The following is a 26,489-nucleotide window of genomic DNA, read 5'->3' as shown; positions in this document are numbered from 1 at the left end:
ATACTGATCTCAAACAGTATAAATGTTTGATAAAAAAGTATTTTAAGTCTTTTTTTGCAGGTCACTTTTGTGTTCAAATACCACTGCTGTGTGACCAAATAATTTGTCTCTCATTTGATATGAGCTCATTAAACCACATAGTAATTTATAAAAAAAATTAGCTAAATGCTGTTTTAAAGTAGTGTTCGATGGAGTATATGCATGTCTTTTCACTTAAATTAAGATTCTAGATCCAAAAAGCATGAGTCGAACGATATCAACATTGCCTTGGCTTGAAAAATGTATTAACATAAACAATGATTCGATATTTAATACCTGGGTTCAATGATTTTCTGTTTGGAGTCTACAATTGCCTGCATGTCTGTGTGATCTTTCTTCAGCTCCTCTTCAACTGACATCAACCTGAAAAATAAAATTGCCACATCAATAGTTATGCTACAGATGCAACTTAAGCAATTAACTGAACTAGAAAATACTTACAATTCCATCAGAGGTTTTTGTAAGATGCATACATTTTCAACCGTACATTTTGAATCCTTGTAAATTCTAATGGATCACCACTAATGGGGTTCAAATCTACAATGTTTCAGTTTCTAGATCAGATCTTTAATCACAAGAACACCCCAAATCGTCACCTGGTGATGATGCTCTTCATCTGGTGCTCTTTCTCATCCTGCTGCTTGCGTAATCGCTCCTCCGTGTCCTCAAGCCGGGCCTGGTACTCCAGGAGCATCTTCTGGGTTTGGTCATCCTGGCTCTTCATGTGAGATTCATACTCTTCTAGCTTCTTAGCAGAAATACGCAGCTTCTCCTGCAGGACAGCAATCTCCTGCTGATACTGAGGAGGAGAAAGAGAGGATGAAGAATGAAGGATTAGAGAGCAACAAAAGCTGTGTAAAGAGGGAGTTATCGGGTGTGTACGGCTGTGGTGTGAAAGGCATATTACAGGAACAGAGCCATGCTAATCATCCCACATCTGTCTGCTAAGCCCAGGAAATCCAGCAAAGCTGTATGAAATATATCTAAACAGGTGCTACTGAATATTTCAAAGATTAACTTGTCATGTGTTCTGGGGCAATCTGGGGAGTATGCTGCTAACAACACCAAACTTGAAATCAATGTGTCTGCCACATGCATACATGTACATTATTTTACGTTATTTTCACTTAAATATCATGACTCTTGCAGGGTTTAGCATGGCAACGTACATGACAATGTTAATGTGTTTGGTCTTGGCGGAATAGGTCTGCTGCTAATGCTAATGCATCAGAGAAAGTACCGAAACTTGCTACTGCTAATACATCCACAACATGATGCTGTGAGCATGTAAGAAATACTGCTGCTGCACATATAACATATATGAAATAACCCCCAAATATAACATACATGAATAACCCCATAGCAAATCTATACAGGTGGAGCTGGGGAAGGTGGAGGATTTCTGAAGTGTACTGCTACTGCTACAGCAATCAATAGACTAGCACATTGGCTACCGATACAGGAGAGAACCAATCAGCTGTGCCATGTGATAATGATGTCATTATGTCAGATTGAGTTAGCCCTATCGTACTGCACCATCTAGAGTTTCATGACAGAACTTTGTATTTATAAGGCTTGTCTTTTGTTGAATTGACAGTAGATCAATAAAGACAGCATATCTTAACATTAAGTAAATTGATCTTGTATTTGGGATGTTTACATATTTTATAAAAAAAAAAAAATAAGAAATACTGATTTTGAAAATTCTTTTTTTTTGCTGTGTTGTTGCTTCAGGCAATTCAGAAACTAAGAAAGTGTAGCACGAAATGTTTTATGCAGTCGTTCAGAGAAAGAAAGTTTTTGAGAACTCACTCTTGATAGTCTCATCTTGAGATTCTGCTTGGTTAAGGGCTTACAGATACAGAAACCCACTGCTTTATAAATATGCAAAGGCCTTTGAATAATAAGCCTAGTTTCTGTGTTTTTTTTTTCATCTTGTGATTTTGCATCTAGACTAAAACACTGTTGTGCAATAAGCTACATTCCCTGTAGAGGATTCAACCAATCTTCACAGTATCACTTACATTAACAGCTTCAAACAGCACGGATGCAGTGGGGTTCTGCTGAGGGAGAAGCTTGAGTATGTGGGTGTACACACTCGGTGCACTCCGACGGGCTCATTATTCATTAAAGAGCAGGGGAAAGAGACGGCAGACAAGCCTGAGCCAGACGTGTGCTCTCCACTACTGCAGTATAGTGATTTGAGCCTGTTCTCCTAAATTACAACACCACAGAGATCAAAAGTCCGCTTCATCTAAAGTCTGTTTCAATTGCGGTCTTGCTCTTCCGAACGACATCTACCTGTCTGCAGTTTGACATCCACAGTCCTCGTATCAGTTTAGGACACAATGCAGTGACTAAGCAACTGGATCTGAGCCTAAAATATCCTCAGATCTTTGTCCTCGGAATAAAAACCTTGGACAGTTCTGTGTTTCTTGGAAAAGTGCGAAAAGTTTGCAAATTACACTGTTTAAAAGTTTGGGGTCAGATTTTTAAATACGGTTTTGACAAGGTCTCACTCTCATAAAGGTTGTACTTAGTTACTATATTTATAAATAATATTATTATTTATATATTTATTTATTATTAAATGTACAATAACTGTTGTCTATTTTAATATATTTTAAAAAGTAATTTATTCTAAATTTTCTAATGTCTCCAGTCTTTAGTGTAATATGATCCTTCAGAAATCAATCTAATATGATAATTTAGTGCCTACTTAACATTTCTCATTACTATTAATGTTGAAAACTTAATTTTTTTTTTTTGGAATCCGTGATAAATGTTTTTCAGGACTCTGATAAAAAAAAGTTTGCAACATTTATTTGAAATAGAAATCTTTTGTAACATTATAAACATATTCACTGTCACTTTTGATTGGTTATAGGTTTCTTTGCGGAATACTAGAACAGTACTCATTAAAATGAACTGGGGAATTGCATTATGGCAAATGCTGAGCTACTGAATATTAATTAGGTTTACATGATGTCTTTCCAGAAGGTTACCTAGCAGCATCAGCATGACGTTAATATTATTCATAAACATGTCCTAGCAGAAAGTCCATTATGTTCTAGAGATAGTGAAACTAGCTAATATATTTTATAAGAAATCATCATTGTCTGCAAGCGCTTCCTGTCTCTGTGCCCACGGGAGGCCAGTTTTGATCACGAAAACAGTAAGCCTGCTGTATTTCTGCATATACTGCTGTTTTCCGTGCCGTAGCATGAGGTCTCATTATTACCTTTCAGTTGGTGTGAGATCCTCCTTGTTTGGAAAGTCCTCCCGGTGTTTCGAATCTGGGTCAATTCCCTCCTGCTCCAAATATTGCACATTCATATTCAGCAGCCACGCAGCAGTGCGGTCCAATGCATTGGGATTCACGGGAGATGGAGCCTAATAAAGTTCATTCAAACACACACACACACACACACACACACAAATAAATTATTGTATCATAATTAGCCATTCTAACATCTATATGTTTTCACTAATGCACACAAACAAAACAAACAAGTGCCTTAAAACTTTTCAAGGTGACAACAACACTTGCACTTGCTAGGAGAAACATTTTGATCATTTGTTAATGAAGATTTCATTCCGCAGACATCAAAGTAACAGTCTGGGACAATAGGAGCAGTCATTTTAATCACTAGCGCAGTCCAGGCAATTAATTCTGCTTGTCTGCTCCGTTCCTTTCGCCTTTGACGGTGAGAGGGCTGCGCGTTCATCTCAACCTAAGAGCCTTGTTGATTGTAGCAATGCACCAAAAGACTCATTAACCCTGAGAGACCTGTGTGCCAATTTGTTTTAAGGGTATCAGCGAGTGCTAGCTAATTTAGTGGTATCTAAGTTAGCTATGGGAATGTAGCAACTCACAGACCTATTGAGACATAAAGGATGTGATCGGTTTTAAAATGCTTTCTCTTGATAACATGGAACTTTGAAAAGTATCTTATTCTTGATTGTAGCAAATTAATTACAATAATTAGATTTATAACATTTCTGTTCTGAAAAAAAAAATGTGAATGGCGCCTGCCTTGCAAAACCTGCCTCCTGCATGCCATGGTGCAGGTTTCAGTAATGGCAAACAAAATTACAACAAAAATGAACTGTAGACAAAAAAAAAAAAGTTCTTAAAACTTAAAACTATGAATAAAATAATTGCAATCAAATATTATTAATTAATATTAATTATTAAATAATCAAGTTATTCTAAAAAAAAATAGTAGCAAAATAGTATCTCAATGATGCTAAAATACACTGGTCCCATTATAGCCACTAGTTTTGGATCTAAATTTTTGACAAATTTAATTTAATTTAAATTAATTTGAAACAAATAATAATATTTGTAAAAACTTTTTAAAAGACACATGGATATATTAGAACTGTAAGAAGTAAAATAAATGCATAAAATAAAATAATAAAATCTGCGTTAAAATCAGAGCAAAACTGACTAATATTAATGTATATGAGATGATGTATGTTTAGTAAAATTTAAAGGGTGTTTTCATCAAAAGACAAAAGAAAAAAAACGTGTGTAAAAATGAACTCACTTGTTTGTGTAGGGTGCGCTGCTTGGATTCTGGACTGTCCCCTTTGGAGGACGACGACTGCTGCCTCAGTCTGGTGCTGCTGCTCGGCCAATCAGGAGATGATGACATCATACTTCCACTGGAGGGGCGGGGGTACGGTGTGGTGTTGAGCATGTTGGGTGGAGTGCGGCCCCTTGTGACGGCTGGAGGAGGCTGGTCTATCCGGCGCTGCGGCCCCGCACTGTTCTGGCGTGGTACGTTGGCTTGGTGTTGGGGCTCCGTGAGGGACAGCTGTCTGCGGGTGAACTCTCCAGAACACCGAATGAACTCGTCCCCGCTGCTGCCTCCTCCGCCGCTGGCCCCCGTGCTGGACTGGCTCAGGAATAGGTGCTTTGACCCCGCGGTAGCTGCTTCCTCTGCGTTACTCTGGGAGCTGATGGAGCTCTGGCATTCAGATCCCGAATCGGCCACCGCACGGGGCAATCCGGCGGCCATCTGGTACACAGGGTTCTGGAACGAGAGCGGGGCGAGCAGCTGGGACCTCCCCGGGGCAGTGTCTGTGCTCGGTGTGGTGGGGGTCTGACCTGCCCTCCTCAGGGTCGGACCGCTGGGCGTGTTGCCCTTAGCGGTGCGGGTGGTCCACACTCCTGTGCCCTGGCCCACAGAGGTCTGGCTGTCATTGATGGGGTCGCTGAAGGAGGTGTTGGGAGCGCTCTCGAGAGAACGACTGTCCTGCAGGTCCACCATTGACAAGCTCTTGCTGCCGTTGGGGATCTGAACATCTGGCTCGTTGGCCTCCGAGTAACTGGAGCTGCGGGCAGGCGATGGCTGGATCACAGAATTCTTTGTTACGAAAAACAGATCCTTGTTTTCAGGGGTTGGTGAGGGCAGCCGAGTGAAATCCACCAACCTGTCCAAGTGGCAATGGGACAACATGAAAATCAGAGCTGTCCTTTAATTCAAATCAAACTCATTGCTAGCAAATCCAGCTCATTTGCATGTGTGTGTGCTGACGTGACTGATCACAGTCCAAACACTGCACTTTGACAAAACATGCAAACTAAATCTCATGACAGAAAAAAGATGCAATAAAATATGCCTTTAAACCACCCTGAAGAAAAGGATTAGGAGAGGAACAATGTCTTGCTTTGGTGCTCTTTAGTCAAAACAAATCTGTTTCTAATGGAGAAACTGGCCATGTTAACTGCATGCATTATATTGTATCCATAATCTATATTTACACTATCGTTCAAAGTTTGGGTCAGTTAGTTTTTGATTAGAGAGAAATTAATACTTTAATTCAGCAGTGTGTGCAAATTTTACAAAAGATTTTCTGTTCTTTTTGAACTTTCTTTTAAGCAAAGAATCCTGAAAATAATGTATAACGGCTTTCTGAAAAGTTTTAACTGTATTAACCATTTCAACATATTAAAATAATAATAACTGTTTGAAGTATCTTCTTTGCAAGTAATGCAAGTAATCTTCTTTGAAGGCATTTGGTGATCAGTAGAGCAGCAAGAGAAGATATGGCATTTAATAAGAGCCTTGCTTGGGGACACATTTTACACCTTCATTTTTTACCGTATTCCACTACAGTATGATAAAGGTTTTACTAGCTTTCAGTTCTCCGTCTCAGCTTAATTTGCATTTCACAGTGTCGTGTATCAGAGTCCACACCTACTGTAAATATATGAGTGCTTTAAAAGTATTTCCCTCATTTCACAGACTGCCACAGTAAACAGCCATTAACTCGGAGCCCACAGATTCAGATTTTTTTTTTTAAAGCAGTTTCAGTTTATCGGTTCCTCAGAAGTATAAGTAATGCAAAGCAAGTCTGTATTTTAGCTTTTCAGTTAAATTCTATATTTCTTATTACTTTTGGAAGGACTATAATCTGCAATCTAGACTAGGATGAAACCGAAAATTCTGGATACGTAAGACAATTTTTCCTTGACTTACCCTGTGATCTCACTGTCCATGACCATTTTCTGCAGACCAGTAGACAGGCTGCTGCTGGGAAGAGTGGGGGAGCCCACACGCTCGGTGGGAGATGACACGGGGGCTCCGGTGGGGTTCGTCAGGGCTGAATTCACGTCCCGCAGGATCCGTGCTAAAGGACCCAGTTTAGTGATAGTACTCTACAACACAATACAGAACTATGAGTGACTGATGTTGAGTACATGCAATATATTACTACAGAAAAAACATTTAAATAAATATTAGGTTGTTTTTTTCAGTACAGTTTGAAGCAGACAAGAGAGCCTTTGCTTTGGAGTGATTTTAATATGTTGAATGGGATCTGATGGTTCAACAAAGATGGAAAGTGAATCATAATGACCAAATTGTTCAGTTGGTGTAAATCTGTACATTTCTATTGATGGTGCACAATTCAGCCTAACAGCAATCTGAATTTTAAAAATGGTTTCTAGCAACTTGGTGTACATATTGTCTAATAAATCTGGCATTGTGTACTACAATGATTGTTGGCTTTTTGATGTATTGCTTTTACCCAAAGTCACTTTGGATAAAAGTGTCTGCTTGATACATAAATGTAAATATCAGCTATTGCACATTTGCGATCACTAGCCACTATTGTGGCTCATGCAGTCAGATTTTTTAAAAATCCATTCTCTTTAGATAATCATTGGATAAATTAAATTAAGCTCTTTGTAATTTTTCAGAATCTGCTAGCTATTTTTCTTTTATTATCTCATATTACACTGAGATGTGATTGTAAGATTTTCTGTGAGAAAAATGATATTTGTCCAAGCGCAGACTTTCACCTGATCGAGTTGTGAGACGGCTTCTGACAGGAGAGAATGGAGAGTGGAGAGCTCACGGCCCAGGTCAACATAACCCTCGAAGCCTGCTGTGTTTGAGATGGTCTCTGGGTTGGAGATCTCCAGCAGGAAGCGCTGCATGTTGGTCCATTCATGCTCCAAAAACTGGTTCATGAAGGACATGTACTCCTCCTTACTGCCAAACCTACAACATAAAACACAGTCAATACAGTGTGCTCTGATCAAAATGTACCAGCCACAACAGTTTATCAGTATGTTTACATAACTAACTGCAAACACAGAAGTATCATGCATTACAACCCATGATCAACATCAGTTTCAGTATCACACTGTATGTTTTAGCTTGATGTAACTTTTTGATATATATATATATATATATATATATATATATATATATATATATATATATATATATATATATATATATATATATATATATATATATATATACACGTTTGTGTGTGTGTGCGTGTGTGAGAGACCCTGGACCATAAGGTTCAGTTTTTGGAAATTGAGATTTATACATCATCTGAAAACTTTTCCATTGATGCATGCTTTTTTAGGATAGGACAATATTTGGCTGATATACAACTATTTGAAAATCTGGAATCTGAGGGTGCAAAAAAATAAAAAAGTTATCAATATTAATAAAATCGCTGTCAAAAAGAAGTCCTAAGCAATGCATATTACTAATCAAAAATTACATTTTGATATATTTTATAAAATATCTTCATGGAATATGATCTCTACTTAATCTCCTAATGATTTTTGGCATAAAAGAAAAATCGTAAATTTGACGGGTTATATATATATATATATATATATATATATATATATATATATATATATATATATATGACACAGTCTAGATATCAGATTCTAGAGTATATATATATTTATTTGCATAAACAAACACACTCACTTGGTGAAGTTGGCAAGGTTTTGTGTCACTTTGGCGATAAGTGTAAGTGTCCTGGCGGTGCGGTCGTCTGGATATTCCTGCATGAGGCTGAAGAGTGAGGGCGACATAATGGCAGGACACAGGAAGCGCAGGAAAAGAGATGCGCTGATCAGGCGTTCGCTGATGTCCGGTCGTCCTCGGTTACTGCACTCCTGCCTCCAGGATGCAAACACTTCCTTGAGCTCCCGAGGAAACACGCTGGAGTGGAGACACAACAAAGCGATTTGAGCAGAAAACAAGAGGCCCCACCACATTTTTATTACAGCTAAAAATATCAGTATACAGGTCTGGAACAACATGAGGGTGAGTAAATGATGACTTCAGACCAGTGAGCTGAAATGTTGTCTAGCACTGCTGAGTAACTGTTCGGTCACAAAAAACAACAACACTCCCACATCGAATCACAGTCACTGTGTTTAACTGCTACACCCTTCAAGCGTTACACCCGCATTTCATTTTCACATCACTGCCGTAAGGATGTCCCCTGCTGCGGCCTCTATCTCACCACAATCTGCCGTTTAAGTTGCTCTTTTTAAGACAGGGAGACATGAAAAATGCTGCATAACATAACCGTGGCAGAGTTAGACACAACTTATCAAGATGCTCCTCAAAGGGAGAAAAATTACATTTCCAGATAGAATATCTTGCACTAGGCCATTGCAGGAGGGAATAATTCCATAACTCAGCATGCATTTGCAGATACATAGGTGATGATTAAGGAACAGCACAGTCTCTATGAGGACAGATGGAGACCTCTCACTTCCTATTAATCTTACTATGCCAGGCATCATGGGCTTTTTGGAGAAATTACAAGATTGCTAATTCAGGATCTGCCTAGAAATATTTGAAAAGCAGCCGAAAACATTCATAAGACATAACATTCCTGCATGTTTTTGTAAGCATTTACACATCTTATAGATGCTTATTATACACGTGACTTGCATTGCATTCAAGGTATATATATATACACTTGAAATAGTTCCACTTTAACACAATTAAATGTGCTTCAGTATATCTTAAGTTGGACTTCAGCACTACTTCTGCACAATTAAAGTGTATTAAGTACCAGTTTAGTATACCAAAAGTACAATTGCAGAGTATTTTTATTAAGAAACTATATATGTAAATATATCTGTAGTATATTTAGAATGAAAAAAAAATGTCATTCAAATTTGTGTACATTTATTTTTCACTAGGGATGTTTCCAATAAAGAGAAAATTCCCATAAATCTGTCTAGGCCAGGCAGTTGAGATGAGCCGTGTGCATACACTGATATGAGCAGTGAATTTGATGGCATTACCAGTAAGAATTGATGATCTTGCAGAAAGCCAGCTCGCAGCACATCTTGAGGTTGCTCTGGTGCTCATGCAGGTCACTGGAGGAACACTTAGACGGATCCACCTCGCAGTTCTCGTCTGACTCATACAGGGCTTTGATGAACTCACCTGGGACGAAGAAAGGAAACAATGCAGAAACCTCATTTAGCACAGACAGCGTGCATCCTGCTGCAGAACTGCAGTGCTGCTTATATGTTACAGGTGCACAAATTTAACAAAGGAATTATTGATATTAGGAGTTAATATTACTGTTTCAAAAATCTAAAAACATTTACTTGTCAGATGAGATACGAACAAGGGCTGATTAATTTAAAGTTCAAAATAAACACCATCTTTAAAGAAATTGCAGTAAATGTTTAGACACATTTCAATTACATCACATGAATCAACTGATCACGGACATCATTCTGTAAGTAAAACAAAATGTATTTTAATTTCTTAAGGCACAAAAATGCAACTGAAACTATGTTATATGTACAATGCATCACTTTCTCACAGACTAAACTTTTGAAAGTATTTTCCCAGCATCAAACCAGCTCTTTTGAAGGAAACCAAGCCTAAAGCTTTCCCTCCTCACACAATTTTGCTCCCATACTTGACTTGATATCTTAAATAATTGACCAGAACTTCAAAAACACAGACTACACACAAAAAAAGCAGTACATTATTAATTATATATTCTCAAAACCATATTTGACGGTCTGCAGAAATTGTAAAGAAAGAATTGCACTGCTTTGATTTGAATGACAATTTTCACAGAGACGTATATACAAAGTCAGCATGTTTTCTTTACCTAAAGCATCCTGAAGGTACTTCTGTCCCACTAGTTTCAGGTACTTCTCTATAGCTTTAGTAGCAAGTGTGTTCTCCCGGAATATGAGATGCTCATTGTCTCCGCACCGATCCACCTCAGACATCATCAGATCTGTCAGAAAGTCCTGAGGGAGACAAAACGTTAAAAAGTATTTATTGATGAGCCGAATTTCTAGAGAAATGCTTGAACCCTTAGTTTAAATTATAAATGCTTTCCCCTGATTCTCATTTAATATAGATAATAAAGTTTATCCCAAACTCGTCGGTCAAGCAGATGTTTCTGTATTTGACTGATTGGGATGCTTACACAGACACATCAATGTTTTGAAAAAGTTTTCATGCCTTATCAGATATTTCAACTACATTTATTGTTGTTTTTGCATAGAAAATGGCACACAAATCGTGCAGGCTTTAGAACACACAATAAAACTCAAAGGAAAAGGCTGTTTTTGTGTCTACTGTGCAGCTTTTGGTCTGTTTCCTCCTTTCTTTCCCCCTCTGCCCATCTTTGATCACTCTGTTTTTGAAGTCCCACATTTGATTCTGAACCATCCAGAAATGTGTGTCTGACTGGATGACCTGGAAAACAGCAAATGCATCTGAAAGGCCGGATGCAGGGGTTTTTATTCGGAGTCCAGGAGACACACAGCAGCTCCTCCAGCCAGGACGTGTTCCAGATTGAAACGGTCATGGATATCCAGCAGGGGAGATGACTCATACACAGTGATAGCGTATTGATTGTGGGATAATGGACATTGTATAGTTCAGCGAGGTCTCGTTGTAATACTCTTTGCCTCACTTCCTGTTTTTCCTCTCTTATGATGCATATCTCATGTCTCGGCTTCACCATCACTGCATCTGTAATCGGTTTCAGCTGAGCACATCCGAGACCTCACAAGCCCACGAGTAAACATGCTAATGATTTGTTCTTAAGTGACCCCTGTGAGAGGTCTTTGATAGTCTATAGGCTTCATTTACATTCAAAGTATAATTTACATACAGAGCTCCAAAATGTAGAAAAGGCAAGATAAAAGATCAATTTAAAAGCTAATTTTAATTATTACTAGTTGAACATTTTAGATGATCAAGATCAAGTTAAAAGATTACAGAGTTATGCCTGATGGGAAGATCTTAAGTGAATAATGACAGCATCTATGCACTTTTTCTTTTGCACAGAGAGAGAGAAAAAAAGAGTCTGGAATGTAATGACAGGAAGTGTAATTTACTTAATTGCAATTCTAAGAAATTCAAAAGGTAATGGCTTTGTGGGAAATTAAGTTCTGTCAGTATAAACTATATAAAGCCCCGTTCACACCAAGAAGGATAACAATAAAGATAACATTACTAGCGTCCACAACCAACGAATAATATTGTTTGTTTATTCTAAGCGCACGCTCATCTGCCGCTTAAAAATTCTCAAGCTCATTACAGCAGGATAGATTCTGATTAGCTGTCATTTTTATCATTCATCAGCCGGAATAAAATCTTTGAGAAAGTGATATAGTTCGTTTCTCTATTTATTTTTTAATCATTATAATTGAGAACGATTTTAGAACTATATCTTTATCGTTATCTTTATAGTTATCGTCCTTGGTGTGAACGGGCCTTTAGTCACAAAAGAATGTTTATTAAATATGATAATACAAAATCGAATGGATGCTGTCAGATACTTAAAATGAGTTCAAATTGTATTATTTAAAGAAACATCCAATTGCTTCTGACATGTATAAACATCATGTGTTTAGCATCGATTAAGAGACCAGTAAAAGTTCCAATGCTACTCCATGCTGGTTTAGGATGCATACACCTGCAGAACATATGATCCCACCAGCATCAGAAACACAATCTGGTCATAAGCTATGTAATGCGAGAGAGATGAGGGATCAATGTGGGTGGTGCTGTGCTACTGCTGTCAGCAGATTCTCTGTAAAGGACATGGGCGTGTGTGTTTCTACAGCTGGCCGTGCTTTCTGCTGATGCCCTGGCATTGGATCAATGATCTACAGCAGATGTTTGACTGTGTTTTGAGAAATAGTGCCTGAGTCATGATTGAACGTCTCTATAAGCACCCTTGTGAGGATTCAGTCTCCTAAGCAGGTGTCTGCAACAATCTAAACAGTTGCCGACACATCACACTTATATAAGACAAGAACAAGACAGGATTTTCTGTGCTGCACAAAGCTCTCTCAGCCATCACCGGTGGGATCAGGTGATAAGGGCATATCGGAGCACTTCCCTTCCCAGGCAGGCCGAGGTGCATTGTGGTTATGACACTGAGAGGATCAAATGAGACCCAGTTTTTCATAAAGCTCTGCGTCTTTGGCAGGAGTCACAGCGCTCTGTATTCAATTAGGACACGAGAGCTTTACACAGTGAGCAGCACTCATCGCCCATTCCCTGATGAGACTTAACCGTAGTCTCGCCGCTAATCAGACGCCACCGAGCACAGCACATTTTCTCCGGCATGCCTGTCACATCCCATCATGCCTGTCTGTGGCCTAGCACCACAATCAGCACACATCTGCAAAAGAAAAACTATGAGGGTTTTATGGAAAATGTAGTACTAGTGAAGCATTTACTGCATGCTAGGCAGAATATACTGTCTATATTTTACGCAAATAATAAATGTGAAACAGTATAAAGCTGTAATTGCTTTAAGGTAGTGTGAAATATTGTTGTCACATGACTTTATTAGAATGCATGAGTGGTGCCCAGTTAACGTGTCAGAAATATGGGTATTTGTAGCTCAGTTTTTGTTAAAAAATATCTATGGCAGTCGAGAGGGAGATGTTAAAAAATTGTGGTTGATATAACTTCCAGTTCATTCATCACGCTGCAAGTCAAGCGCACGTCATTGCAGGATACTGTGCATAGTGTGATTTTCTATGTGCATACTGAATGTTTCTGTAAAAATACAGTATAGTAGGCCATGCTTTTTTCTGTTTATACAATTCTCATACAAGGCACAGTATACACTACTGCTGAAAAGTTTGCTGTTTTTTTAAACAAGTTTCTGATGCTCCGCAAGGCTACACTTATTTGATCAGAGCTACATTAAGAACAGTAATATTGTGAAATATTATTACAATTTAAAATAATAAAATGAAAAACAAAATTATTAATTTGATGCAAAACTGAATTTTGAGGATCCATTACATAATCCTTCAGAAATCGTTCTAATCTGCTGATTTGGAGCTCAAGAAACATTTCTTCTAATTATAAATGACTATAACAGTTTTACTGCATATTTTCACAAAATACACAACTGCATATTTTCCCCAGAATTATTTGATGAATAGAAGGTTCAAAAGAACAGCATTTATTTGAAATGGAAATCTTTTTTAACATTAAAAATGTCTTTACTGTCACTTTTGATCAGTTTAAATTCAACATATATACTGTATAACTTGACACAAACTATTCTGGTTTTGTAGTATGTATATATTTAGCCTATTTAATTAAACCAAACCAATAAAACTTAAGTCTTTTGGTATCTTGAAATACTGTGATTTCAAATTGCTTTCAATGGCCATTCAGTGATTATGATACTTATCCATGTTTCCCAATTTTCCTGTTGTTCAATAGCCTGTGGAAGGGTTGTTAACGTTCTGTTTAAGCTTCATGCTTACAACGGTTTGAGGCAGGCATGAATAAGTAAGCAGTGGCTTGTTAAAATGGCAACGCGTGCCCACAAGGGTCTGTTCATCCTCTGGGCGATCCACTAATGACCCCTGTCCCACAGGCCCTGCCTCCCTAGTGCACAGCCATGCTGATAAATAATCTTTCGGACTAGCACATTACAGCTTAATTCTTCACTGTGCGTGATCACATGAACCTGTTTGGCCCTCAAACCAATGGCTGAATTAATAAAAGCTGATCAGCATGAGGCCTGACACTTGGAATTTCCCTCGGGACAAACACTGAGTGGACACTTTGGCTCTTTATGTGAGGTTAGAATCGTGAATCTCCCCCACCTGCTCACACCCTCACACAGCACAATCAATAGTTCCTGCACAAACATGTATCCGTGTATTACAAAGCTTGGATTTAAATTGCTGTGGATAATAATAATAATAATAATTAAAAAATCTTATTTAGATCAACAGGAAATTATCTAAAATATAATTAATAAAATATATATATTTTTAAATTATAATAATATAATTAAATATAAAATAAACGAAAGATAAATATATATATATTTTTTAAATATAATTATTAATGGTACATTATATAATATTTATATAAAATTGACCAGGAGCAATACATAAATATGAAAACATAAAATCAATTATTTTATATCAATTATGTCAATTGATATAAATCAATTTTATATCAATAAGATATAAAAAACATTGATATTTTAGATTTATTTATCGGCCCTTTTTAACTTTGGATAAAGCTATCGGTATAATCTTAATGAAAAGGTATCATGTAAAGACATGAAATTAATATTGCTAATAATTTAAATGTTGATATACAGTATAAATTCAGTATATAATCTATACACACTATCTTTATTCATATGCTGAAAACAAACCTTACTACTGTATATTTTACAATTTTAATAATACACTTTTAGGAGCTTTATTGAAAACTGACATGGAAAAATAAAAAAATAATTAAAAACTAAAATATGAAAACATAATTATAGAAATATTAAAAATAAAAACTTTAGATTTTTATTTATTTAATGAACCTATTTAAATTTTTGATAAAGTTTCTGAATAGGCATTATATTAAATATAATAATTTATAATATATAATATATTATAATATATATAATACATATATTATATATATACATATTATATATATACACACATATATATATATATATAATATATATATATATATATATAACATATATATATACATATATATATATATATATACAATACATATATATATATAATATATATATATATATATATATATATATATATAATATATATATATATATATATATATATATATGTATAATTATTATATTATTAAATATATTATATTTATTATAAATGCCTATTCAGAAACTTTGATCAAAATTTTAAATAGGTTCATTAAATAAATACAAAATCTAAAGTTTTTATTTTTTATATTTCTATAATTATGTTTTCATATTTTAGTTTTTAATTATTTTTATTTAAATATTTTTTTTATAATATTTAAATTTTTGATAAAGTTTCTGAATAGGCATTATATAAATATAATATATTTATAATATATAATATACATATATATATATATATATATATATATATATATATATATATATATATATATATATATATATATATATTATATATACATATATATATATATATATTATATATATATATATAATATATATATATATATATATATATATATATATATATATATATAATATATATATATTTGTGTATGTGTATATATGTGTGTGTATACCTACTGTATAAATGGTACATTTAAAAATGTAAATAATAGGAGATTTATCTAAAATCAACAAGGGGTAATAAAATATAAAAAATAACAATAGATATTTCATATATATTTAATCCTCTTGTATTTATTGTTGATAAAGCTCCTGAATAGGTATTATGTAAATACATATGTAATTTACATATTAATATAAACAGTATATAATACTGTATACATTCTATACTGTATACATACCGTGAAATCATACTGTATCTTTTCCATTTACAATTATGTGTGTCAAAGATGTTTGATACATTAACAAAGCTCAAATGCACAGCATCTCAAGACTATTTTACAAATTTGATGTCTGCTTATTAGATCAGTTAAGGTGAATGTCATACTATGTGACTACACATTATGGAGAGCTTATCTTTCGACAATTCTGGCATGCAGCAATTCAATTTGAAGACAATTTTAAAACAAGATACCCCATACAGACAGATATTATTTCAATTATCAGTACATAATCAGGCTAATCAGTCCTCATTGAAATCATGCAGGCCTGCAGACAAAGACAGGAAGCTGTGGAATGCTGAAACTAAGTCAATGCACTTTATTTACAGTAGACAATTTTATTTACAAAGACAATACACTGGCTGACCAGCTCTGGCCTCGTATAATGAGAGACAATGCAGTCCTTGGCCAGTTAATGCCACTGTAATAAAAGACTGTGGCCTTATTGACTTACAGTTCTGCTTTAATGACAGACCAGCCACTTTGTGATTGTCTGAAAAATTACATAATACTTGAATTGTGCGCTGTGATAGAAAAATGTTGAAAAATAACAGCTATGGACTGCCAAAAGGCAAACAAAATACTGTACCAAAATCTTATTCAAGCACATCTAAACACAAGACACATTGTGCTTTGGGCTTGTATTGCTGCATTGCACAGACTCAAATCCCAAATAAGCTCAGAGTGGAACTTAACAATAATGCAATCGCATATTCTATGGATGGCAAATTGTTGTGAAGGTCTGTTATGATGCAACAATGGCTTAGATTGGTGTCAGGAGTGTGGCTGCAAAAAAAAAAAAAAGAAAGAAAAAAAAAGCAAATCGCAAAACATCTCTCTCTAGCAGCATTTGATCAATAAAGAGAGCTGAGTGACAAAGCGTCAGACTCTGGTTTTGTTTGTGAGGTCATCTGATTCTAAGGCTGATTTATGGTGAGTTTTAGAGCCATTCGTGCTCAAGTTAATGAGGGCAATCATAACGCTCAGCACTCCCGTGATTAAATGAGGGGAAGCAGGCCGCGTCTCTATTGTTCTTCTTCATCACTGATGTTTTTCGCAGTTGGACATTTGATGGGTTTAGAGTAAGGCCTAGAACATCCTGTTCTGTTTCTTTTAGTAACACTCACGACTAGGCAAATGCTTTGGTTCAGAAAAAAAAACGAAATAACAAAATAACTGTCACTGTCAGTCAGCTTTTTTAAACGAAGACCTCAAAATCGGCAAGAACTCAGAATGTAACATGGGAACTCAAAGTAGCACAATGATTGTTGAGTGTTTTATCTTGACAGTGTACAAATCGTCAAGTCACTCTCTCGTTCGGTTGTCACCAAACTGCATCTCTGAGAGTCTATAATTAAACAATCTTCCTAGAAATAACAAATGCAGTCAGGAAACAAATGCACTTTTATAGTCAACATGAAAAGGCCTTTGCACCACATTTTAATCACGGAATTTGATGCATTTCTGAGTGATAATGGTGTTTTAATGCTACTTTTAAAAAATACTAAATGAAAAGAAATATATATTAATTAAGTCTGAATTACAACATAGTCAGCAGAGGAATAATATAATAGAACGGTTTTAATATTTTGAGAATAAAGTTAGTATTTTGATTAATAGAGCCCCTTTCACACTGCCATTCTGGCAAATACACGGGTAAAGGGTTCCGGCAATTGTTCCTGGGTGGCTAGATTTTGCACTTTCACACTGCCAGTGATGACCCGGGATATGTGCGTGCTTTCACACATCACCCGTAAAGATCCCGTAACGACACGTGACATCAGGGCGTGACGTGTAATGTACGAGTCGAAAACGCTAGGCACGTTATACTTTCACTGAAGCAAGCAAACGATCTCTGCGTCAGCGCGGAAAGTGAGGAACTAACAGATCTCTGCTTCACTACAGTTTGCACATATTTTTTTGTCGCGAACGTTGATCTTTCTTCAAAACAGCCGGTAAAAGAGTTGCGCGTTATCACTTCGACATGGCATTAGATCGGGCTTTTGTTCACACAGCGGTCGAACCCGGCAATGTTCCTATGTCCCCGACCCAGGTTCAATGCCGGAATCAATCCCGGGACGTGTTTGCTTTCACACAGAAGGCGACCCGGCAATGTTCCGGCAATATGCCGGGTCTGACGTGCAGTGTGAAAGGGGCTTAGTTGTTCCTTTAGCTTTTATGTGAGAAATGGATGTAGATGATTTAGTTAAATCTACTTTAGGATAGGATTTAGCAATAAATAATATAGATTCTACCAGTTGTCCACTTTAATCTCACATTGCTATGTATTTATTCTTCTTTTGATATGACTTGTTCTGCTAATTTTATACTTAATTCTCAAAATACTAGGAGTTTAATCTCACAATGCTACTATTTTAATCTCAAAACATCATATATATATTCATGTTGACTTTATAGTGATATAAAAGCATACAATGCAATCATCTTACCTTGGCCTTGCCTGTGCTTTGTAAGATATGGACAAGTGCACAAGCCATCTCCTCCTTGTTCTTCACACTTAGTGATGGCTCCAGCAATGAGCACATCAGCATGTAATTGTTAGTAATATACTCTGCAAACTCCTTGTACAGCTCCATGGGGAGGATGCTCATGCTCTGATATCGGGATTTCATTCGGACCATGGGTCCTGGAGTCTTTCCTTTATTGGGATTCGGCGTGCTCACGGAATACCATTTTTCCACAAACTGCCGCCCGGTGACTGCCGCTATAGGGATACTGACCAGGCCCACGTAGTTATTTTTGTCCTTCTTCTTCTTTTTGTCCGTTTCTTTGTAAAGATGCACGGTGATGCTCTTAACTGAGGGCAGGTTGTTGAACTCAAAGTGTTCGCCCCAGAAAACATTGTCCGTTTTGAGTTTGCAGGTAGTCCGTGCGTATAACGTGTCATCCAGACAAAGTTCACAGAAGTATTTTTTCTTTGCCGGCAAGTCCTTGGCTTCGATAATCCAACATTTCAGCATGTTTTCCACCCGACGGGTGTTGTCCTGCGGAATATAAAAAATGAAAACACTGCGTTTTACAGTGACCTCTGTAAACTGAAGAAAGGAATTACATAACCTCCTGTGTACTTTAACAAGTTAAGCCGAGTTAATCCAGAGAAGTCGATCAGAAACACTCAATCAATATCTGAGACAGGATATATGAAAAAGTAACATGCTGACTGGCTTAAACCTCATCTCGTCTAGAATTACCCAGGATTCAGATGAATCATCCAGTTTACCTTGTTAGGATGCACAGCACGTCTCAAATTCTCCATCCATTTGTCTCTCTCGGCTGCCGACCGACATGAGAAGCATTTGCTTCCTGTTGAAGTAGTTACCTGCAATTACAGATTACAATTATCAAATTTGTGGATAAGTGCATTAACGGAGCTTGAAAGGACTGAAATGCAGATCAGGAGATCCACTGAACGCTACTGTACTCTATCAATGAAGCGTTTCCCAGGAGTGGAGAGCAATTACATTTGGAGGAAGAATAAAACTCTCAAATAGCTCTCTCAGACAGAGCAGACTTAGATCTAATGTATTTCCAGGATTGCATGTGATATCAGAGAGTTGAGATACCTTTTACAAATGTTCTTTTCATATCCAAAATTTATCCTGAAAAGACCATCTGCTCACAGCAACACAATCCAGGTGACAACAAAAGTACTGGGCCACGTTTGAATACAGAAGGGTGATTTCACTAAACAGTTGCTGTGTTACAGAGATAAAACAGCTTTAATTTGAAAACCGGTCCAGTTTAAGCAGGCATTATCTACAATGATGTAGCGCTGCTTCTTCTTTGTATTTAAATTATACTTGAAATAAATATTAAGTAATTAAATTAAGTAATTCGAAAAATTAAGATGTAAATATTAAATAAATAATAATAATTGCAATTAAATTAGAATTTAAACTTTATATTTATATTTTAAATAATTAATTGTGAAATATGATAATTATGTTTTGGATTATATTTAAACTGAAATAAATATTTAAAATAAGTAACGTAACAAATATATTAAACAAAAAATAAGATCTGCATGCAGATGCCTGATTTAAGTATCATACTATTTAACTGAGATTAATTCAAAAACCCTTTGCTAAACTCAATGTTTTAGTGCGAACAAAGATATAGCTCTAAATAATTTATATTATTATATTTTTAAATAAAAAAACATTCCTCTGTATGTAAGCAATTTTTATGTAGAGTAGTTAAATAAATGAAATCTAAAACAGCAGCATGACTGTAGTTTAACAACTTCAAATTATGCTTAGCTGGCTGCTTGGCAAGCTAAAGTTTCAAAGTAGCATTCCAGCACTGCTTTTAATGGGGTTTTTGTGCTTTTTGGAGTTTGACAGTGCTTTAAAATCCCTTATTTAAAATCCCTAATATATATATATATATATGTATGTGTGTATGTATATATGTATATTGAAATGCAGTTTCTTTAAACGAATAGTTATTATATATATAATTTTTTAGATGAATAACATTTTCTTTAAGGAAACCTTCATGCCGATGCCTGATCACAGTTTACTTTGTCTGCACCCTCTGACCTTGTAATTATATAAGCATCTGTTTTAAGTGAACCTTCTCTGCAGCACACGTGAAAATCATCCAGTAACATGACCCGTGGCCCCTCAATGACTTAACTGCAGAACGGCTAGATAACGCTGCTATTTTCTGCTAACTATTTGATCTTGGCTAATGGCCTTGATGAAGTTTTAATAGGCCTTTGCTGCATGCTATTTTGAGAATTGTCGGACATTAAAAGTCCTTTTCGCAATTAATTCAGAGCTGTGACTTCAACAGGGCACTGAGGTCAGCCGACTCACCTCAAAGCAGAAATCCTGTCCCAGGATGCTGCTGTGCACAGGTTTGATGAGCACTTCCTCCTCCATACTGAGATCTAGAGCTTCTACTGCACTGCTGGGGCTGAGCAACGACTCGTGAGACCGCGATTCCTTCAGCCTCGGCATCAGATGGGATCTACTGGAGCGAAACAGGAAGAGCGGAGCACATGCATCAGAGTCAAACAGGCATTTGTAGTTGATTAGAAGTGAGATGCGATGCGAACCGGCGCTATCAGAATACGCCGGCGTGCTGCTGTGAGCACAGCACGAGCTGCTGATTTCTCACCGCCTGACTAGTCAGCAGTTCTGCTGCAATGCATACAAAAGCCGAAGCTTCCAGGCACCGTCATGACATATCTGACGAAGATCAGAGGGGCGGCGGTCTGGGAAAACTATGAGACCGTGAGGCATTTCCACAAAGTTGCAATGAGGCATCAAAAAGCAGCTTTGCCTGAATGGAAGTGAGGTGTGTCTTACATAGAAAGCGGTAAATAAAGTTTGCCCTCCAGGTGGTTGACCTTCACTCGGATGGGACTGTTTGAATGAGGCCGGCGAGGGCATGTTGAGATGACTAGTACTGTCACAAAAATGAAAAGGAAGTAACACTCATACACACACACACAAAGAAAAAGGTGAGAAGGAAGTATTTGCAGGAAGTGTGATTTGTCTTCTCCATGTTCCTTTAGGAAAGAAAATGCTGCTCATTTCTTAATTGCTCCTCCTAGACAATGATGTGAGTAGGAAAAACTAAATGGAGCAAATGAAGTGTGCTGTTAGAATTTCCTGAGAAAAAAAAAAAAGCTTTCTCTGAAGCTTTAGATATCTCAACAATGTCTGAAACTGTGCTCTAAATTGCTCAGATGTAAAAATGTGCCATCAAATGTTCATTTCGACATGAACTTCAATATACCACTTTAAAATCTTTAAAAAATTTACTCATCTGAGCGCTCCTTTTAACGGTAATTTTGTAGCTTACAATACCTCATTTTTGTCCACATTTATTTCTCCTAATAAATATTAGGACACATCTGAGACAAAGCTATGAAACATAACTGAGGTATGAATAAATATATATATATTCTTGGTATATAATAAAATACAAAATAGAAAAAATAAAGAAAAAAATACTAAAAACTAAAATGATTTTGAATGCCGCAAAGAAACTTTTGAAGAAAATGGATATTCATTCTGAGATTTATGACTGCACTTAATGTTCTTAAATTATTCAAATGAGCGATAAATGATGGCCAAAGTAATCTAAATATAAAAATAAGGATAACGAGCAGGAAATGTTTTAAATTACATATGAATATTTATTGATATTATGCCAAATAAATAAATAATACAGACTGATAACTGATATAGTATTAATATATTTTGTATTTACTAATTTAGGATCAGGATTGCTCTTTCCTGCACTCTTGAGAAGTACAGGGCTTTAGATCTATTATTATGACACCCTCATGCTGTACGTCACTGAAGTTATAGCATCCACAAATCTCATCATGCCAGTCCTGCAAATTACTATACAGTGCAACCTAGAAAGGAGAAAAAAAAATGTGCAACCAAATTGATTTTCATATGAGCCCTTAGATACTGAGTTGAGGTAACAGAGGACGGAATTACACAGGCACGCTGCTGCTAACAGAAATTAAAGCTGGCAGATCAAATTATGAGTTATGAAATTGTGTAACACAAAAACTCCCTTGGCAAGTCAAGAAAGTTACAGGCATGTTTCGCTATCCTGGTCCATGACAGTCGGAGTAGGATTTAAAAGAGGACAAGAAATACAGATATTTTTCTAAAATTCCAGTAGTTTCATAAGAATGCACAGGGCATAAGTCAAAGGCTCTAAAGACTATTCTCAGTCAAATCCCACTGGACAATCACCATATTACTCTCCTGGGGTCCTGCATACCACAGTTCTTCTGTTCATTTTTCCTGACATGTAATAGATCAAATCAGTGCTTCTCAGGTCCTGAGTGTGTTTAAACGATTGACGAATGACACACTGCAGACTGCAGGCTGATAATAAAACTCATGTAACGTCCCTCTAGTGACTCTGCCAGTGGTGTCAGGGAATCCACACATGACCTGAGGCCAACATATTTTTGCTCCAAACATCGACCAAAAAACTTGCTTTATGCATTTAGAGAGTTACCGATAAGGGCAACAGGAATGGAAAAATACGTGCTTCATAACAGAAAATGTTAAAGATGGTTTATAAAATTTTTAATACTAAATTCTATGAATTACATAACTAAAGTTAGTTAGACATATCAATATTTCTATAATTATATATACAAGTATTAATAAATAAATATGTCTAAAAATATTTTACAGTACAGTATATAATATTTACAGTATCATGACTACAGCAGAGGATATAATGAAGAAACGGATTGCTAAATGCTGCAACCTCAAACTTTCATTATCTACATGAGCAGCACACTTCAATGTAGGGGTGGAGATATGGCAAAAATATCAAAATCACACCCACCCATCCCCCCACCCCCAGGAAAATCCCGATTTTATCATTAGTCTTTGTTGGTTTTACTATTTTTTAAGTTATCGGAGCAGTACAGAATAAAAAAATACTTTCTCTATTTTAAAACAAAATGAATGAATGAAGAATAAAGAATTTTGGCAACCGAACAGTTGCTAGGGCCATTTTTTTGTGTGTGTTTCCTACTATAAAAGTCAATGAGGACCAGCAACTCTTTGGTTACCCACATTCTTCAAAATATCTTCTTTTGTGTTCAGCTCAAGAAATTACTCTACTGTCCCTTTAAGACTTACACGCATCTAATATACAGATACTTATCTGTTTTTCTCTCAGCTGTTTACTTTCACTTTAGACATAACCAACTGTGATATATGTGCAAACCTTGTGTGTTTTTGACAGTATTAGCACAATCCAACACAAAAGATAGTATTCCAGTAATCAGGCACTGTTTGACAGGCCATTTTTAGTGTGTGCATGCATGTCAGAACAGCACATTAATAACATATTTCACCGGCAAAGCTTTAAAGCACATGCAAATAATTAACTTTTGTGATTGTGAAGTGCAGTGTCCCGTGAGTTTAACTCTACCGCTGAGTTACCATTTCAAGTGAATGTATGGCACATTGTTCTTGTGATATTTGTTCAAAAGCAGATTGTGGACACATTTTAATCTTCCACAATCAAAAATCATGATATCGCACACCCCTACATCAATGCACATGCACTTGTGTTAACCGCCAAGCCACATCTCTGAACAAAAAGGGAGAAATATTATCCAAATATTCTTTCTGGAAAAGTAAGCACTTCAAATCATCTATTAATAGACAAAACAGGGCATTCGTAGCATTAAATATTGCAAATGTCAAGTAGACATATGCATGGGTACAAACTTGCTCTATTTGTGCATGCATGGGCTCCTCTGATCAGAGAAGGCTGTTGATGACTCATGGGAAATGTGAGCCCATGGAGCTAAGATTTACACCGATCGTATTTTGAAATAGAAACTTCTACAGTATATTAAAAAACATATCTTTTGAATCTTGGGTTTTTTGTACTTATTTTAAGAAAATAATGACTTTGCATACAGTACATATAAAATTTAAACAGAAATTCTAAAAAAAAAAAATCATAATAATAAAACAAAGAAACATTATTTATACATAAATATATAATGCTAAACAGAACCTCACTTTTGGATCATGTAGAAAGTGTAACTGTTTTTAGTAATGCTGCACGTAGTAAATTTTTATATTAAAATGCTTTATTAATATTTTTATTCACATCACGTTCAAAAACTACAATAACCGCTTAGGTATTCAGACATCAAAGCTCTGTAATGAAAACAAAAGAAAGAAAACATTTCCTCACGGCATGAACTGAAACAACAAACTCCATTACAGGTTACAGAAAAACAGTCAAACATCCAGCTAATCTGTTAATCCTATCAAACCCAGTGTCAATAACAAGACGTTTTCACTAGAACCACAGCCATCAAGATGAGAAAAACAGGAAGAAGCAACATTTCCCAAACTTACTTTTTACTATTCTGATTCAGCATGGTCCCAGTGCAAAACAAAACAAGTCCTGAGTCTACAAGAGAAGTGAGCCAGTGTAGCAATTATCCTTGATTTTCCTGCAAGATATCAGCTTGGAAACCGTGTTCACTGCACAGCGCTCTGCCTAAAACATTTAGAGCGAGGGAGTGCCTTACTCTCCAAGCACCCTAGGGAAAAATCTGTTGCATCTTGAACACACCCAAATCCATTTTCAAGGATTTCTATTTAAAAAAATGCTGCTCTTGCTGTCAGAGCAGGGCTTTACAGATCATTGCTGCAGTTCTTGTTGGGTTTACATGGAATGGTACGCTTTAAAAAGATGATTAAACTAAAAACAGAATATTTTTTAAGGTTTAAGGTTATATAACTGTAAGAAATCAGCAGTTAAAAGTCTGTGTATCATTGCCCTACAAAGCATTAAAAAATTATGGTAACACTAAATAGCCAATTATTAAAAAAGCACTTCTACATTACGGCAAGCAAAACGGTTTCTCTTTAAGTAAGTCTTCATGAGCTAATAATAAGCGAGGAAGAATAGACAGCAGCAGATTGTGGACTCCGCAGACCTCGCATGCTGTAATTAAATTCATGTTGTGGAGTGCAGCCTGCCGTTTGGTCTAAGTTTGTGTCCTATATCTGTGGTTGACTGTGTACGGTGTACTCCGCCTCCAATGGTTCCCACACTCCTCGACAGGAAGCAGTCCTCCCTCGAGATCTCTGCTCCAAAAAGGAAATGACTGCCAAGGAAACCAGCAATACAAGCAAGGTTTTTAAAGAGAATGACAATGGCTCAGTGAACCTGGCATACGGTGCTGTTTAATGGAAATTCAAACTCGGCCTGTAGTGCAACTGGGAAATACATACAGAACAACTACAGCAATGTTTTACAAGAGTGTAGAGTACTTGAGTAACTCTTCTGCATTTTTGTAAGAAATTATTCCCTTTATAGATGCATCCTCTAGCAAAGACAGTAAAGTGACATATATTGCTATATAAAAAGTTGTATTATAAAACATGCTGTTCAATTGAACTTAGGGCTGCATGATTAATTGCATGCGATTGTCATGCGTCTCTTGTTAGTCGACAAGCTATGCAATATCATGTTCATAATCGCAGATGAATCGCATGCGATTATGAACACGATATTGCGTAGCTTGTCAGCGAACTACAGCTCTGTCTATTAAGTACCACTCCATTTGAAAGCAAGTGATGGACATTTACCGCTAATCACAGAACGGGCTTTACTAACGAGACACGCATGACAATCGCATGCAATTAATCGTGCAACCCTAATTTAACTTAATGATTTATTAAAATTGACAATTAATGATTATAAGACATATCTTGAGAAGCAAATCGGCATATTAGAATTAACATGGAATTCTGAAGG

The 26,489-nt window shown here is 36.3% G+C and overlaps 1 protein-coding gene and 1 pseudogene across 1 annotated transcript in view; both read right to left on the bottom strand.

Annotated features, from left to right (window-relative positions):
- Nucleotides 1–284: 284 nt before the first annotated feature.
- Nucleotides 285–1,578, bottom strand: LOC113076605 (disabled homolog 2-interacting protein-like; annotated as a pseudogene).
- A 588-nt stretch (nucleotides 1,579–2,166) lies between these two features.
- Nucleotides 2,167–26,489, bottom strand: part of LOC113076606 (disabled homolog 2-interacting protein-like) — an 82,476-nt gene continuing 58,153 nt past the window's right edge. The window contains exons 4-14 of the mRNA XM_026249297.1: nucleotides 21,020–21,176; nucleotides 19,420–19,518; nucleotides 18,629–19,183; nucleotides 10,465–10,609; nucleotides 9,635–9,779; nucleotides 8,295–8,531; nucleotides 7,355–7,556; nucleotides 6,531–6,709; nucleotides 4,593–5,481; nucleotides 3,281–3,432; nucleotides 2,167–2,254 (exon numbers count right to left, since the gene is read on the bottom strand). Coding sequence (XP_026105082.1) covers nucleotides 2,167–2,254; nucleotides 3,281–3,432; nucleotides 4,593–5,481; nucleotides 6,531–6,709; nucleotides 7,355–7,556; nucleotides 8,295–8,531; nucleotides 9,635–9,779; nucleotides 10,465–10,609; nucleotides 18,629–19,183; nucleotides 19,420–19,518; nucleotides 21,020–21,176 — 2,848 coding nt within the window. The remainder of the gene's footprint in view (nucleotides 2,255–3,280; nucleotides 3,433–4,592; nucleotides 5,482–6,530; nucleotides 6,710–7,354; nucleotides 7,557–8,294; nucleotides 8,532–9,634; nucleotides 9,780–10,464; nucleotides 10,610–18,628; nucleotides 19,184–19,419; nucleotides 19,519–21,019; nucleotides 21,177–26,489) is intronic.

Source organism: Carassius auratus, unplaced genomic scaffold, assembly GCF_003368295.1.
Source record: "Carassius auratus strain Wakin unplaced genomic scaffold, ASM336829v1 scaf_tig00020788, whole genome shotgun sequence".
Lineage (NCBI taxonomy): Eukaryota > Metazoa > Chordata > Actinopteri > Cypriniformes > Cyprinidae > Carassius > Carassius auratus.
The sequence above is the reverse complement of the archived record's forward strand: the minus strand, read 5'-3'. Positions and strand labels throughout refer to the sequence as shown.